This window comes from Trichechus manatus, unplaced genomic scaffold, assembly GCF_000243295.1.
Source record: "Trichechus manatus latirostris isolate Lorelei unplaced genomic scaffold, TriManLat1.0 scaffold00027, whole genome shotgun sequence".
Lineage (NCBI taxonomy): Eukaryota > Metazoa > Chordata > Mammalia > Sirenia > Trichechidae > Trichechus > Trichechus manatus.
The window spans coordinates 6,569,156-6,586,640 of NW_004443963.1; the positions used below are offsets into that span (position 1 = coordinate 6,569,156).

Below are 17,485 nucleotides of genomic sequence, written 5' to 3' on the forward strand. Positions count from 1 at the left end.
GTGTTGTTTGCTTGATATATTTTTTTCCATCCTTTAAGTTTTGTTTGTCTTTAAATCTAAGATGTGTCTCTTGTAGGCAGCATATAGACAGATCATGTTTTTTTTAATCCAATCTACCACTCTCTGTCTCTTTATTGGTGCATTTAGTCCATTTACATTCAGCATAATTACTGATAGGTATGAGTTTCATGCTATCATTTTCATGTCTTTTTTTGTGTGTTGTTCACAGTTTCTCTGTTCCACTTGATTTTCTGTGCTGAGTCGTTTTTCTTTATGTATTTTCTTTTCATCTTTTTCATAGTTGTTGATTTTGTGTTTGCTGAGTCTTCATATTTTTCTAGGTTTTTATTTTGACTTGTAGGATTGTTAGTTTCCTTTGTGGTTACCTTAATATTTACCCCTAGTTTTCTAAGTTTGTACCAGTCTTTTATTTCTTTATATCGCCATGACTTCCTCTCCATGTGAAAAATCTGTCTACATTTTTTAAGTCTCTCTTTTCTATTTTAATGTTGTTATCTTTTACATATTGACAACTGTTTCCCTATTTTCAGTGTTTTAGCTTTGATTTACTTTTGTGATGTCCCTATCTGGGTTGATATCTGGTTGCTCTGTCCTGTGTTCTAATCTTGGGTTGTTATGTGATGTTACTCATTTTCTAACTGGAGGACTCCCTTAAGTATTTTTTGTAATTTTGGTTTGGTTTTTGCCAGTTCCCTAAACTTCTGCTTATCTGGAAATGCCCTAATTTCACCATCCTATTTTAGAGACAGTTTTGCTGGATATATAATTCTTGGCTGGCAGTTTTTTTCAAGGCTTTATATATGCCATCTCATTGCCTTCTTGCCTGCATGGTTTCTGCTGAGTAGTCCAAACTTATTCTTCTTGACTCTCCTTTGTAGATGACTTTTCATTTATCCCTAGCCACTCTTAAAATTCTCTGTTTATCTTTGGTTCTGGCAAGTTTGATCATAATATGTCTTGGTGACTTTCTTTTTGGATCTACCTTATGTGGGGTTCGATAAGCATCTTGGATAGATATCTTGTCATCTTTCACAATATTAGGGAAGTTTTCTGCCAACAAATCTTTAACAATTCTTCTGTATTTTCTGTTATCCCCCTCTGTTCTGGTACTCCAATCACTCGTAGGTTATTCCTCTTGATAGAGTCCCACATAATTCTTAGGGTTTCTTCATTTTTTTAAATCCTTTCATCTGATTTTTCCTAAAATAAGTTGGTATCAACTGCTTTATCTTCAATCTCACTAATTCTGACTTCCATTGCCTCAATTCTGCTCCTATGACTTTCTACTGAGTTGTCTAATTCTGACATTTTATTGTTAATCTTCTGGATTTCTGACTGCTGTCTCTGTATGGATTCTTGCAGCCTGTTAAATTTGTCATTATGCTCTTCTCTAACCTTTTTAATTTCCTCTATTGTGTGTTCTACATTTTGCTTAATTTCCTTCGTAAGTTCTTACAAGTTCTGTATTATTAATCTTTTGTATTCTGCCTCTGGTAATTCCAAGAAATTTTCCTCCTCTGGAAAATTTCTAGAGTGTTATTTTGAGAGCTTGCTAAAGCCATCATGGATTGCCTGTTTATGTGATTTGATATTGACTGTTGTCTCCTAGCCATCAATAAGTTATTTCTGCTTCCTGTGTCCTAGCTTCTTGTTTTGTTTTGATATGCCCAAATAGGCTGCTAATATAAGCTAGTTTGATTATTGGCACTTTTGAAGCTCTAATGTCCTGTCACCAGGTGGTTAGATCTGTTAATAGGTTTGTGAGCTCAGGAGTCCACCCACTCCTCCCGTATGGCTTCAGCTCAGGTGCCCAGGTAGATAGCCACCAAGTGTGCGGGCTCTCACCTACATTCCTAGACAGGTATGGGTGATTGGTGTAGGCACAGGCATCTGGCTGCAGCAGGGGGACACACGCTGAGCAATGAAGGGGGCTGACGGCCACCCCTATGTGTCCAGGAGGAAGGCGTGTCCCTGTTCCCTAGAGCGCGTAGGTAGGTGGGTTTTGTAGCCAGAGTATGAGCACCTAATGCTGTTGGCTGTAAGGACTGGGGGGGCACCTCTTATTCATGGGCCCCTATCACAGGCAGCTAGGTGGCGTGGGTGGAGCCACCAGTCCTCAGGCGCCTGATGTGGTTAGGTGAAGACCCTGCTTAATGTGCACGGCAGCGTCAAATGTTAAGAACCTGCCACTTCACAGCTGAAACAGTTTGAGTTAAACTTCAGTATATACCCTGTTGTACTGCAATAATGAGGGCCTATGCTGTTGAGATGGGCCTACACGAGTCTATGTAGGGGTAAAGGCACTCAAAATCCATGCATCCCTTACGCCTGTGCCTAGGCAAAGGAGCTGTGCCTACCCTGGGTTCCCGGCTTAGGGGAGCCAGCAGTTTATTTTTCCTCTGTTTGTTAATTTGTTCACTCTCCAAGGCAGGGAAAATGGCTCCGGGCATGTGATGGATCCTACTTCCAGCCCAGGGGACTCAGCAATTGCTGAAGCCAGTCTGGGACCCAGTGCAGATCAGGGAGCTGGGAAGTAAATGGGAGAGAGGTTTTTCCCTATGGAGTGTGTTTTTGATCCATGCGGTAGGCTGTACACAATTACTTATCTTTTGCTGATCCAGGGCTGCTTCTCACTGGTTCTGGGTGGCTGTGTAGACACTCTGGCGCTGGGTCTCTCCCGGCGCAGAAAACGTGCCTCCCGAGCACTGCTGCTGGCCCACCTCACCGCTCACCCCCAAGCTGATCAGGCCTGAATGGCTCAGGCTCTCACCGGGACAGGTCTGGCAACTCCTCGCTGCTTCCAAACCATCTCTCCCTCTCCCTGCCACTCAATCCGGTTCCTCAACTCTGCCTTTGATATTCAGGTCTTCCAGACTGCCATATGTAATTAATTCACTTGTTTTTTCGAGTCTCTGTTGTAAGAGGGTCCACCAGAAGTGTCTAACTACTCCGCCATCTTGGCCCCAACTCTGTTTTTAAATTTCTGAGTCAAATTACTTGTTTTGAAAAATTTTCAACCTGGTTTAGGTTCAGGAGTAGATAGAGAAAACAATTTCAAAGGTTACCTTCCTCTGCCCAGGTCTAGACTCAGCTGGAGCTCACTACTTTCATAGTCTTAGGTCTCTAATTCAAGAAGCTTTTTTAAAAACCCCAGCAAGTGCTAAACTTGTTGCTAGTTGCCAATGAGTTGGCTCTGACTCATGGCAACCCCATGTATAACAGAACAAAACCTTGACCAGTCCTGCACCATCTTCATGATCACCGGCGTGTCTGAGTTCATTATTGTGGCCACTGTGTCAATCTGTTTCATTAAGGGTTTCCCTTGCCTTCACTGGCCCTCCACTTTACCAATCATGTCCTTCTTCAGTGATCAGTCCCTCTCGATCACGTGTGCAAAGTAAGCAAATCAAAGTCTTGGACAATTTTCAGAAGTAGATTGCCAGGTCCTTCTTCCTGGTCTGTCTTAGTCTATAAGTTCTGCTGAAATCTGTCCACCATGGATGACCTTGGTGGTATTTAATATACTGGTGGCATAGCTTCCACCATCATAGCAATATGCAAGTCACATTATGACAAACTGACAGATGGATAGTGGGCTAAACTTCTGGGATGCCATTATAAAACCAAAAACCAGACCCACTGCTGTCAAGTTGATTTCCGTCTCACAGCAACCCCTATAGGACACAGCAGAACTGCCCCAGACGGTTTCCAGAAGAGCAGCCAGTGGATTCAAACTGCCGACCTTCTGGTTAGCAGCCATAGCTCTTAACCACTATGCCCGCAGGATGCCATTATAAAAACCAAAACCAAACCCACTGTAGTCAAGTCGATTCCAACTCATAGCTGGATGCCATTACACCACCTATAAAATTATACTTCCAGGCTTCCATCCTTTGGGAATGATTCAACTCCTACTAAGAATCATCATTTCTGCCCATGAAAATGTGGTTGTGAGTAAATATTTTAAACTGGAAATCTTGGTTCTGGGGTTCTAAAAACTAACTATATTTCCTTAGCGGTGCTCTTCTAATCAAGAAAACACAGGACTTCGGTGGATACAGTCTCTCACTTCTTCCCCCTCCCCTCCCCCGGGGTTGTTTACTCACTGCTAATTAAGAAAAATTCCTCTCCTCCCTCCAAAAAAATTCACCTTTTGTCCCTCTCTAATTACATTTCCTATTCATCCTTCTCCTCTTCTGGAATAGATATTCACCCATTTCAACACACATTTTAAAGAGAGCCACAGTAGTGGGACAGAAGATGAAGCTAAGAACTGGATGACTTGTTGTTCACTGTTTTATCCCCCATGCCTTGACCAATGTTTGCTAAATAGTTAAGTGGTCAGTAAATATTTGTTGAATGAATAATGGCTCATTCAGCTGATCTGTTCAATGAATGGAAATGCAACCAGTACAATTTTATATGAAAGTTTCTGATTTTCCAAACTGAAGATTGTACATTTGAATGGCATCTGCACATTCTCTTTTTTGTTTACTCTTTATCATGATTTTCTATTTTCAAAGAGTATTACAAACTCTTTGGAAGATGGGACTGTTTATACCTGCCTAATTTTGAAGAGGGTTCTTCCCAGAATAGTATTTGAGCTCTTATATATAAATATATTTTACAACAATTGATTTATCCACGTTTCCTACAACAATACCTGTTTTCACAAATATTCCAAATGTACTGTACAACACAGCTAGAAGAGCAGGTGTATGAAACCCTCCTTGGGAAATGAATCTAAGAAATCTCTCTTCTGGTCTATTGCTCATATGTATCAAAGCCTTTTCCCTCAAATCAGAAACAAACATAACAGTATACAATATCCTTTTTGAAATGAACCTTGGAAGATCAACCAGCTGAAATCTCAGATGTTTAAATAGCTACCTGTAAGTGTAAAGTGAGCCAAAATAAGGATGAAAGAAAGCTCAAGAAAGAATCAAATAAAAATTTGCCAAGTTGTTATCTTACCTCATCCACCATTTTGGAAAAACAGTGGAGTGTAGAAATTACTTCTTCATCTCCTTTGCCAAGAGCAAAATTCTAAAAACAAAGAATAAAAAAGCCAGGTGTCATCTGAATGCTAGAAGTGGCACTACAGCACAGCCCCACAATACACTGCCCTCCACACCAACTTCCTTTGTTCTCTCAAGAGCAGATCATGTCAGAAGCGTTGACTGAAGAAAAGTAGAGCTCTCTCCTTGCCTTGCCCCAGGAATGACCTCAATGGCCTCTGGCTGGCCATCGCCCACCTGCTTGGACACAATGGTATCTATTTGAGTGTTTACTTCCTGGAGTTGTTTAGGGTTGATTCAGTTGTAGTCCCTCAAAGAACATAAACCTTCTAAAGGCAGTTGATTACTTCTGTAGACCAATTAAAATACATCATAAAGACTTTGGGATGACCACCAGTTAAAATTTATCAGTGTAAAGGGAAAAAAAAAAGACAAAAGAAAACATTTGGGGAAAAAAAAGAAAGAGAAGAAAGCTTCTAAAGGATGCCACTGGATAATTCCTTTAAAAGAACTCCACTTAAGAAAGTCCTGAGCACAGCATCGTGTACCACACATCAATTTACCTGTTTTTCATATGCCAGCAGTTGTTTAGAAAGCTGCTGAGTGGCCAGGCACATTTCATTCTGTAGAAAGAAAAGAAAGTAAGATTTTTCCAACGCATATGAAGTCACTGAAAAAAGCCACTTCAGAGAATCCCTTAAAAGATATGTGTGTGTGCCTGTGAAACAATAAAATACCTTGTTCAAAAATTATTTGGAAAACAAGATCAAAACAAATCAAAAGGTTAAAGCTTATTTTTTTTTTTTTAAACCTTTTGCAAATTACTGCTCCTTCTGATCATTCAGTCAGTCAGCAAATGTAGTGAGCAAATAGAATGTATCAAACCTTATGTGAAGTGCCAGGGGTACAGGGGAGAACAACAAAGACATGGAATCTGTCCTCACAGGGCTTACTGAGGACTTCAAAAATTAAAATGTGATGAGAAGTGCAAAGGAAAATTCTGGATGCATTAGGAGTCTATGACAGGAGGATCCAGACTGTCTCTAAGTAAGAGATGTTTCCAGAGACACCTACAGAAAGTCAGCCATGTGGACATGCTGTCTAGAAGGAGAGACAACATGAGGAAGAGCACAGTCTGCTTGAAGAACTATGAAGCGGAGTGTAGCTGGAGCAAAGGCTGAGAGGTGTAGAGATGAAATAAGGCTGGCAGTGCCAGCAGAGGTTAGAGCATGCAGGACCCCATGGCCCAGGATTTACATTATATTCTAAGCACAACAAGAAGTTTAGCACTACAACATGCTCAGATTCTACCACTTTGAACACTAGGTCAGAAATGATGGACAATAACACAGAAGCACAGCTAAACCCAACTGTCCCAGAAAGCTAAGGAAAGCATTGCTCTTTAAGAGCTGCAATGCCTTTTTGAGCCATTTTTCACTGGCCAATACCACCCATTTTCCTCTCCTCTTATTTGGTGGAGCAATGGTTAAGTGCTCGGCTGCTAACTGAGAGGCTGGCGCTTCAAAACCACCCACTGGCTCTGTGGGAAAAAGGTCTGGCAATCTGGTTATGTACGTACCCTATGGGGCAGTTCTACTCTGTCACGTGGGGTCACTATGAGTCAGAATCAACTCAATGGCACCCAACAACAATCTATGGCTACATAGCAGTTTTCTAGAAAACATAACCTTACATTTCTAAAGCTCATTTAAAGCTTATCTCCAGATAAACTTTATTCAGTGATAGGCTAATTCTTAAGAGAGGGGCAGAGCCACTGGGGCTGACCTGGCACACATCGAGTGGCAGGCATTGGCTTCTACCTTCTCAGCCTAGGCCTCTGCCTAGTTTCTTATTCTCCTGGGTTTGCTATTCCTTTAAGAGTAAGTACTGAACTCTGCAGGAGTTGTTTTATTGTTCTTGGTTCTCCTTTGCAGGACCCACTGGTGCCCAGTCCCACTTTTTGTGTCCCTTTTTGCAGACAATTTGACAACCTGTGGCCTGACTTCCTCCGTTTGCCCCAAAGAACAGGCATTAACAGAGCATGAGGGCATGACTCTCACTCTTCTTCCTCCAGAGAAAAGTCAGGCAAATAGAATAAAAGTTCCTGGCTGTGGCATCCCACTGCTGTGCTCCCCATTTCAAAACTAACCAGAGCTGGTAGCCATGTAGTCAAGAAGAAAGCAAGTGAGCAGATCCACAAGCGCTATGTCCTTCGTTTAGACAGCAATCTGCAACAGTTCCTAGCACACAGCAGGCACTTAATAAATGTTTGTTGAATGAATGAATGAACAAATGAACATTAGAAGATTCATCTAAAGTTTAAAGCAGTTATCTAGAATCATGGTGTAGAAGGAGAAAAATACTTCTTAACCTACAAAGAACATCACAAGTAGGGGACAATAACATAAAGACTGGATGGCATGAAGCCAATGACTAGGAAATACTACCTGTTGACTACCTTCAGCAGAAAGCTGTTCTGAAGATCAGAGTGCATGGGGATAAGGGTCTTATCCCACTCACTGGGCCGATACTCTGCTGTATCAGAAAATCTCCTGTTCCTCTTCCCTGAGTTAGTAGCTCTGAGTATAAGATGGATTTGCTCAGCTACCTTGGCATTTAGCTTGAGTCACACCATATGGAACATAACTTCCAGACCAAGAGAATGATAATAACAATAGCAGCTAACATTTACTGAGCACACAATTCATGCCAGATGCTATGCTAAGTGCATTCCATGCATTATCTCATTGAATTCTGACAACCTAGAAGTTCTATTATTAACTCAATTTTATAGATGAGGAAACTGAGACACGGAGAGGTTAAAACACCTGCCCAAGGTCACACAGCTAGGCAGTGGCAGGACTGGATGTGAATTCAGGTCTGCACAATTCTACAACCCACTACTCCTCTCTATGATCCCAAGTCCTGCTAAGAGATAAGAGATTAGAAGGCCTATGCTTTAGACTGGAGTTGGCAAACATTCTGTAAAGGGCCAGACAGCAAGTATCTTTGGCTTGTGGGCCACATGGCCTCTGTCACAACTACTCAACTCTGCTGTTGTAGCATGAAGACAGCCATAAACAATATATAAACAAATGCGTATGACTTCATTTCAACAAAACTTTACAAAAACAAGAAGCCAACCCAAGGGTCATAGTTTACCAACCCTGCTTTAGACAGTAAACATCTCAAAAGACCCAGTCTTTTGCCACATCTCCTTCAGGAGGTTCTCCATTAAACTATACTATTTCAGATTCGAGGAATATTTTCTAACTTACTCTTTTATTTTAGCTGCCTCTAAAATAGTACTCTCCCATATGTGCATCCTTTAGAGACCAGTCAACAAATATGATAATCACCCTCTAGGCCTTCATAACAAGCAAGGACCATAGGCTGTTTGAATTCTCCCTGTCTTGAGAGCTCACTGGAGCCCTGGTGGTACAGCGGTTAAGAGCTCAGCTGCTAACCAAAAGGTTGTCAGTTTGAATCCACCAGCCACTCCTTGGAAACCCTATGGGGCAGTTCTACTCTGTCCTATAGGGTCGCAATGAGTCAGAATCAACTCAGTGGCAACAGGTTTGGTTTTTGGTTTTCGTTTAGAGCTCACTGGCAAGTGCTCCAAATAGTAACAGGAAGGCTGCCAGGAGCTGCTGGCATCAGTTGCACCCAGGGCAAAAGGGGAGAACACTCATGTGCCAAGGACACAAATTCCATCCACCATAGCTCAGGGATGAAGGGTCACTACATAAATAGCTGCGTTCCAAAACTATTTTGTACAATTAGACCCTGCCAGGTCTTACCTAGAAATACTTCATTCTGTATATTTTCAAGTACGTTTGATTTTCAGAGAGCAAAGCCAATTAAGATTCTGTTCTACCAGTATAATTCCACTGGAAAATATATCTACAAAATGGCCTGTCACCTGCCCTGAAAGGAAATGCATCTCTCCTGGGCGACATATCATGTGGAAAGTCTTTTGAACTAGGCCAACTTTAATCTTAATCATACTTAATCTACTGCACACAAAGGTCTTAAGAAATGCTTCGCCAACACCAGGTTGTTAACCCACACCCAGGTAATTATCTCTGCAACAAGACCTGCAAAACTAGAGTCTGGTTGAAGAGTAAACATTAGTGATAACAATAATAAAGATAGCTGCTAAAATTTATCGAGTCTTTTCTAGGTACTTGACATTGTTAAGCACTTTTCATATATTATCTTTAATATGCACCTATGAGGTAGGTACTATTATTATCCCCATCTTACAAATGAAGAGACTGAGGTTCAGAGATGATAAATAATTTTCTAAAATTATTCTAAAATACTTTTCTAAAATTATGGTGTTGGCAAAGAATATTGAATATACCACGGACTGCCAAAAGAACGAACAAGTCTGTCTTGGAAGAAGTACAGCCAGAATGCTCCTTAGAAGCAAGGATGGCAAGACTATGTCTTACATACTTTGGACAGGTTGTCAGGAGGGATCAGTCCCTGGAGAAGGACATCATACTTGGTCAAGTACAGGGTCAGCGAAAAAGAGGAAGACCTTCAACGAGATGGACTGACACAGTGGATGCAACAACGGGCTCAAGCTAACAACTGTGAGCATGGCGCAGGACCAGGCAGTGTTTTGTTCTGTGGTGCACAGGGTGGCTATGAGTCAGAACCAACTCAGCGGCACCTAACAACAACAACAAAATTACACACTAGTGATTGGCAGAGCAAAGACTCAACTCAGGTCTAAATCTTAAAACCCAAGTTCTTTACACTAGGTTATTCTGATCCAAAGTCCAAAACCGTATCTAGTCAGTACTCAGGGGGCAGGCCTTCCAGGATTTTCAGATATGAATGTAATTCCCATACTTTCTAACTACAGTCATGTAAAAGAGGTGGCCTAAAATTCCAGTTCTAAATGGATTTCCATGAGTATGATTCTTTTTGACACTCTGGAATAGCTCCCTAGTTTCTGTCTGCACTCTTTGATGCCTCATAAGAATCCTTAAAAAAGATAATTTGACAGAAGGTTAACTGACAGTATCTCCTGTGTTAAACAAGAACTCCCAAGGCTGTTGCTAAGGCTGAAAGACAAGTGGTTAGCAAAGCTGAAAGGAAAACAGAGGTTTTGGCAAGGTGATGTTTTAGCTTACCATAGCACAGTGAGCTTACTAACCACAACTGTCACCTGAAAACCACCCAAAGACCTCTGCAGGCAGCACCATCCATGGTGAATATGAATGGAGAAGCTGGGAGCAGGGGCAAAGGGAAGCCACGAGGAGTCAAAGCCACAATGTAGGCATTTCCTTCAATCTACACTGAGTATTTGACCAGAACCAAAGCCAAGTGGTTGCAAGTCTCTTTCATCCTAGTGTTTACCACAAAGCTAGGGGTCACAGCCGCACTAGTTCAAGAATCTCTCGAGGCAGGCCACGCATAGGGGTAGTGAGAAGTGCAGCAGAACAAAGGCTGAAAAACTGCCTTTGGGGCAGACCACGAGGGGATGCCTGCTGAGGACTCTGACTTTATTTTGGAGGCAAATGTAGAAGTGCTGAGGAACCTGGACAGGAGAATGACAAGATCAGACATGAGCTACAGAAAAAATGTAAGTGGCTGTAAACCAACTCAACCAAATATAATCCACACTGTGAACCATGGAACAAACAGCCTTAAAATTATCAAGCTTTTCAAACCCATTGCTGTCGAGTCGATTCCATCTCATAGAGACCCTACAGGACAGAGTAGAACTTCCCCCATAGGGTTTCCAATGAGCAGCTTGTGGATTCGAACTGCTTATCTTTTGGTTATCAGTCGAGTTCTTAACCACTACACCACCAGGACTCCTAAGTGGCTATAGTGGGAAGGAAACACCAAAGGGGGATTGAGAATGGCTTGAGGGGAACTACTCAGGAGACCATTTGAAGAAGTCGAGCAAAAGATCAAAAAGGGTCTGATTGACTAGATACATGAGATTATATGAGCAGTTCTCATCCGGAGGCAAGATGAGAAGGCAGAGAGGATCAGTAGCTGGTTGAATGGACATGGGAAACCTGGAGTGGAAAAGAAGAGTGTGCTGTCACAGTATAGGGAGACCAAGTAGGGTCACTAAACAACGTATGTATAAATTTTTATATGAGAGACTAACAGGAATTGTAAACTTTCACTTAAAGCACAACAATAAAAAAATAATAATATCGGTTCCAAAATTTAAAAACAAAAAGAAAGAGTCCGAGCCTGAACTCAAAAGTAGTTAAGAAATCATAAATCTGAGAGGTATTTCTGGGGCAAAAACAAGATGTAGTGAGTGTGAAGGAAGAAGGAGTCAAAGAAAATTGGGTTTCCAGTTTGGATGACTGGGTGGAGGATAGTGCCCTCAGCTAAGGAACTGAGGAGGGGATACAGATTTGGGAATAAAAAGAACAGTTGGGATGTGCTGACTTTAAGGTGAAGATGTCCTGAATTCAGTCCTTCATTCAATCCCTATTTACCAAACATTTAGTGGGGCCAGGTAAGGTGCTACACATTAGACGTACAGAAAATCTGCTCCCTTGGAGCTCAGAGTCAACATAGGGGCGAGGAACCCCTACTCGCTGCACCTTAAGTGCTCTGACCAACAAGTGCACAGGGCACCTCGGCATTCAGGTGAAAGGCACTTTGGCTAGGGAAGGAGGGAAGGAAGGAAAGGTGTCAGCTACCTTCTCAGACTCGAGGACAGTGTTAAAGGCTGGGGAGGTCATTTGCCGGGGCAAGAAGTTAATGGGGATTCCTGGCATCGGGTGTGTAAAGGGCCTGGTATATTCAGGATAGGCCAGAGATGAGGCTAGAGGAGTAGGCTAATGCTCAGCTCACCAAGAGTTTCATGTGTCTTGCTGAGGAATTTAAACTTCCACCTTTGGATTATAGGGAGCCACAGAAGCATCTTGAGAGGGAGAGGCAAACGGAGGTTTCAGTGTGGTGGATTTGTATCTAGCTGTAGGCTGGAGGGAGAATTGAAGGAAGGAGAAATCTTCCTGGACCAGAAGACTGATAAGGAGAGTACTGCAACAGCCCAGGTAAGACCTAAAAATGACAACAGGCGAAAGTTTTTTGGAATACAGACCTAGAGATTAGGAAAGAGACAAAGGCTAAAAAAAGAGATTTAGAAATGACTATCGTTGTCCAGGGGGCAAGTAGAGACTAACTAGAGAAGGCTTCCAGTGGAACTTTGGAGAACACCAAGACTTAAGGAATAGATAGCAAAACGGTACCAGGAAAGAGAACGATAAGTAGAAACTAGGAAGAGATCCAGGACAGATCTTGTCACAAGATCATTTCAAAGGCGTGTTGTTCACAGAATCAGATGCTGCCCAGGAGCCGATTATGGAGAGAGGCCACAGACCATGGCAGCGCCAGCCACAGGGTTGGGATGAAGACCAGATTAAGCACCTTAAGGAGCAAACAGCAAATATCCAATGAGGAAGTGAAGAAAGCAAGTGTATACTGCTCCTTTAAGAAAGTCAGGATTAGAAGACCAAACTTCTATTTAACCCAAAAAACAGCTCTAGTGTAGACAGCCATCATAACTACAATTATTATAAGACTTGGAAGATGGTTATGTTAACACTAAACACTTTGTGTCGGGTACCCATCTTGGCAATTAGCACAGGAAATAACTCTATTTACCCTCACAACAGCCCCATGAGGTATTACACTGACCTATGTTTGACAGATGAGGAAACTTGGGCAACCCAGTGACTCAACCAAGGTCACACAATAAGTGAGCCAAGATTGGACTCAAATCTGAGTCAAGGTCACACACTTATCACTTGTACCTAAGTGAATGAACCTAGACCAGAACAATCTTTCATGCCAATTTGAACACCTTCAATGCCAGCATAAGACCACGCATGCAAACCAAGTGCACGAACCCAAGTCCATGAAGTTGCTTTCAGAAACTACCCAGGCCCTCTGCTCCCTCATACCTAAGGCTACATACACATTTTCTCTCAGTTCCCATCACGTAAACTTCAACTTGACTGGTTTTCAAGGCTGCTAGAATGTACTGATTAAAACAATTTTGAATAAAAATTAAACAAGGAAAGTTACTCTGGAATACAAAAAGGAAGTGGGTCCTACCTCTAACATGGTACAAAGCTGTTACGCTGGCTGATAAATGGGGGTTGTTCTTCTACAATGATAAGAATAACCTTTGAAAGTTCATACTTCCTTAGGCTCTACTATCGAAAGAATATAGCACAGTGGTTACGAGTAAGAGTGTAGTCTTTGGAGTCAAAGACCTGAGTTCAAATTCTGGTTCTGCCACTCATCAGCCGTATGACCTCAGGCATGCTACATGACCTCCCTGAGTCTAGTTTCCTCATCTGTAAACACATACTATAAAAATATCTCTCCCTCATTGTGAAAGCTAAATGACAGAATGTACAGAAGATGCCTAACCAAGTGTGTGGCACTTTAATGTGTCTAATAAAGGAAGGCTACTATTTTTATCATTAAAATACACAGCTCTGACGATAGATAGCATCAACGAATTCAGAAGTTGGCTCTTTGAAAAGATCAATAAAATCAACAAACTTTTAGCCAGACTGACCAAAAAAAAAGATAAAAGATGTAAGTAACTAAAATCAGAAATGAAAGTGGGAACATTACTACTGACCCATTAAAAATAAAAAGGATAAGAGAGTATTATGAACAACTGTATGCTAACATGACTCAGATGAAACGTAAAAATCTAGAAAAGCGTTTGCCACTGAGTCAATTCCGACCGCCCCTCCCCCCTCCCCGGCCCTGTGTGCAGAGCAGAACTGCTCCACTAGGTTTCCAAGGCTGTGACCTTTCAGAAGCAGATTACCAGGCCTATCTTCTGAGGCGTCTCTGGGTAGGTTCAAATTACCAACCTTTTGGTGACTAGCAGAGCGCTTAACTGTTTGTGCCACCCATGGATGAAACATATAAACTACCCAAACTGACTCAAGAAGAAACAGGAAATCTCAACAGACTCATGACAAGTGAAGAGATCAAATGAGTAATCAAAAACCTCTCAAAAAAAAAAGTCCTGGATCAGATGGCTTCACTGGGGAATTCTACCAAACACTTACGAAAGAATTAAAACCAATCCTTCTCAAACTCTTCCAAAAAATAGAAGAGAAGGGAATGCATCCTAACTCATTCTATGAGGCCAGAATTACTGATACCTAGCTAGACAGATATCACAAGAAAAGTACAGTATCCCTTATGAATATGGATGCAAAAATGTTCAGTAAATTACTAGCAAACCATAGCCAACATCATATTAAGAGGATTATATACCATGACCAAGTGGGATTTATTTCAGGAATGAAAAAGGTGGTTTGACAATGGAAAAATCAATGAATACACATTAATGTTGTTGTTGTTAGGTACCGTCGAGTTAGTTCTGACACAGTTACCCCACGTACAACAGAACGAAATACTGCCCTGTCCTGTGCTGTCCTCATGATTGTTGTTATGCTTGAGCCCACTGCTGTAGCCACTGTGTCAATCCATCTCATTGAGGGTCTTCCCTCTTTTTTGCTGACCCTCTACTTTACCAAGCATGATGTCCTTCTCCAGGGACTGATCCCTCCTGATGACATGCCCAAAGTATATGAGGTGAAGTCTCACCATTCTTGCTTCTAAGGAGTAGTCTGGGTGTACTTCTTCCAAGACAGATTTTTTCATTCTTTTGGCAGTCAATGGTATATTCAATATTCTTCGCCAACACCATGATTCAAAGGCATGGAGTCTTCTTCAGTCCTCCTTATTCACTGCCCACCTTTCACATGTATATGAGGTGACTAAAAATACCACAGCTTGGGTAAGCCTCACCTTAGTCCTTAAAGTGACAGCTTTGCTTTTTAACACTTTAAAGAGGTCTTTTGCAGCAGATTTGCCCAAAGCAATGCAACATAGAAGGAAATGAACCACACGATCATCTCAATCAACACAGAAAATGCATCTGACAAAATCCAACACCCTTTCATAATAAAACACTCAACAAACTAAGAATAAGGGAAATTCCTCAATATGATAAAGGGCATGCATGAAAAACCCACAGCAAACATCCTTGTTGTTGTAAGGTGCCGTCGAGTCGGTTCCTACTCATAGCAACCCTATGTACAACAGAACAATACACTGCCCAGTCCCGTGCCATTCTCACAAAAAATCATTGTTATGCTTGAGCCCACTGTTGCAGCCACTGTGTCAATCCATCTCGTTGAGGGTCTTCCTCTTTTTTGCTGACCTTCTACTTTATGAAGCCTGATGTCCTTCTCCAGGGACTCGTCCTTTCTGATAACATGTCCAAAGTATGTGAGATGAAGTCTTGGCATCCTTACTTCTAAGAGTATTCTGGCTGTACTTCTTCCAAGACGGGTTTGTTCATTCTTCTAGAAGTCCATAGTATATTCAATATTTTTCGCCAACACCGTAATTCAAAGGCATCAATTCTTCTTCAGTCTTCCTTATCCACTGTCCAGCTTTCACATGCATATGAGCGATTGAAAACACCATGGCTTGAGTCAGGTGCACCTTAGTCCTTAAAGTGACATCTTTGCTTTTCAACACTTTAAAGAGGTCTTTTGCAGCAGATTTGCCCAATGCAGTATGTCATTTGCTTTCTTAACTGCTGCTTCCACGAGCATTGATTGTAGATCCATGTAAAATGAAATCCTTGACAACTTCAATCTTTTCTCTGTTTATCATGATGTTGCTTAACGGTCCAGTTGTAAGAATTTTTGTTTTCTGTTGAGGCGTAATCTATACTGAAGGCTGTAGTCGTTGATCTTCATCAGTAAGTGCTTCAAGTCGTCTTCGCTTTGAGAAGCAAGATGGTGTCATCTGCTTATCGCAAGTTGTTAATGTCTTTCTCCAATCCTGATGCCACATTCTGCTCAACATAGAGCAGCTTCTCGGATTATTTGCTCAGCATAGACTGAATAAGTATGGTGAAAGGATACAACTCTGACGTACACCTTTTCTGATTTTAAACCACGCAGTTTCCCCTTGTTCTGTTCCAACGACTGCCTCTTGGTCTACGGACAGGTCCCGCATGAGCACAATTAAGTGTTCTGGAATTCCCATTCTTCGAAATGTTATCCATAATTTGTGATCCACACAGTTGAATGTCTTTGCATAGTCAATAAAACACAGGTAAACATCTTTCTGGTATTCTCTGCTTTCAGCCAAGATCCATCTGACATCAGCAATGATATCCCTCGTTACACGTCCTCTTCTGAATCCAGCATGAATCTCTGGCAGGTCCTTGTCAATGCACTGCTGCAGCTGCTTTTGAATGATCTTCAGCAAAATTTTACTTGTGTGTGATATTAATGATACTGTTCGATAATTTCCGCATGCAGGTGGACCACTTTTCTCTGGAATGGGCACAAATATGGATCTCTTCCAGTCAGCTGGCCAGGTAGCTGTCTTCCAAATTTCTTGGGATAGATAAGTGAGAGCTTCCGGAGCTGCATCCATTCGTTGAAACATCTCAATTGGTATTCCACCAATTCCTGGGAACTTGTTTTTCCCCAATACCTTCAGTGCAGCTTAGACTTCTTCCTTCAGTACCATGGGTTCTTGATCATATGTTACCTTCTGAATGGTTGAACATCGACCAATCCTTTAGTATAGTGACTCTGTGTATTCCTTCCATCTTCTTTTGATGCTTCCTGTGTCGTTTAATATTTTCCCCATAGTATCCTTCAATACTGAAACTTGAGGCTTGAATTTTTTCTTCAGTTCGTTCAGCTTTAGAAATGCCAGGCATGTTCTTCTCTTTTAATTTCTAACTCCAGGTCTTTCCACATTTCACTATAATACTTTACTCTGTCTTCCTGAGCTGCCCTTTGAAATCTTCTGGTCAGCTCTTTTACTTTATCATTTCCTCCACTTGATTGAGCTACTCGACATTCTAGAGCAAGTTTCAGAGTCTCTTCTGACATTCATTTTGGTCTTTTCTTTCTTTCCTGTCTTTTTAATGATCTGCAGCTTTCTTTATGTATAACGTCCTTGATGTCATTCCACAACTTGTCTGGTCTTCAGTCATTAGTGTTCGATGGGTCAAATCTATTCTTGAGATGGTCTCTAAATTCAGGTGAAATATAACTCAAGGTCATACATTGGCTCTTGTGGACTTGTTCTAATTTTCTTCAGCTTAAACTTGAACTTGCATATGAGCAAATGACAGTCTGTTCTGCAGTCAGCCCTTGGCCTTGTTCTGACTGATAATTTTGAGCTTTTCCATTGTCTCTTTTTATAGATGTAGTCGATTTGACTTCTGTGTATTCCATCTGGCAAGGTCTACGTGTCATTTTGTTGATGAGTTGTAAGAGTTCTTTATGTAGTCTACGTATTAAAACTTTATCACATATGGTTCCCAAATAGTTTCTCCCATTCTATAGATTGTCTCTTCACTTTCTTTTTTTTTTTTTTTA

At 41.5% G+C, this 17,485-nt stretch overlaps 1 protein-coding gene across 1 annotated transcript in view; it reads right to left on the reverse strand.

Annotated features, from left to right (window-relative positions):
* The window catches only part of APPL2 (adaptor protein, phosphotyrosine interacting with PH domain and leucine zipper 2), a 66,077-nt gene that overhangs the window by 30,055 nt on the left and 18,537 nt on the right, over window positions 1–17,485 (reverse strand). The window contains exons 3-4 of the mRNA XM_023729002.1: window positions 5,603–5,662; window positions 4,996–5,067 (exon numbers count right to left, since the gene is read on the reverse strand). Coding sequence (XP_023584770.1) covers window positions 4,996–5,067; window positions 5,603–5,662 — 132 coding nt within the window. The remainder of the gene's footprint in view (window positions 1–4,995; window positions 5,068–5,602; window positions 5,663–17,485) is intronic.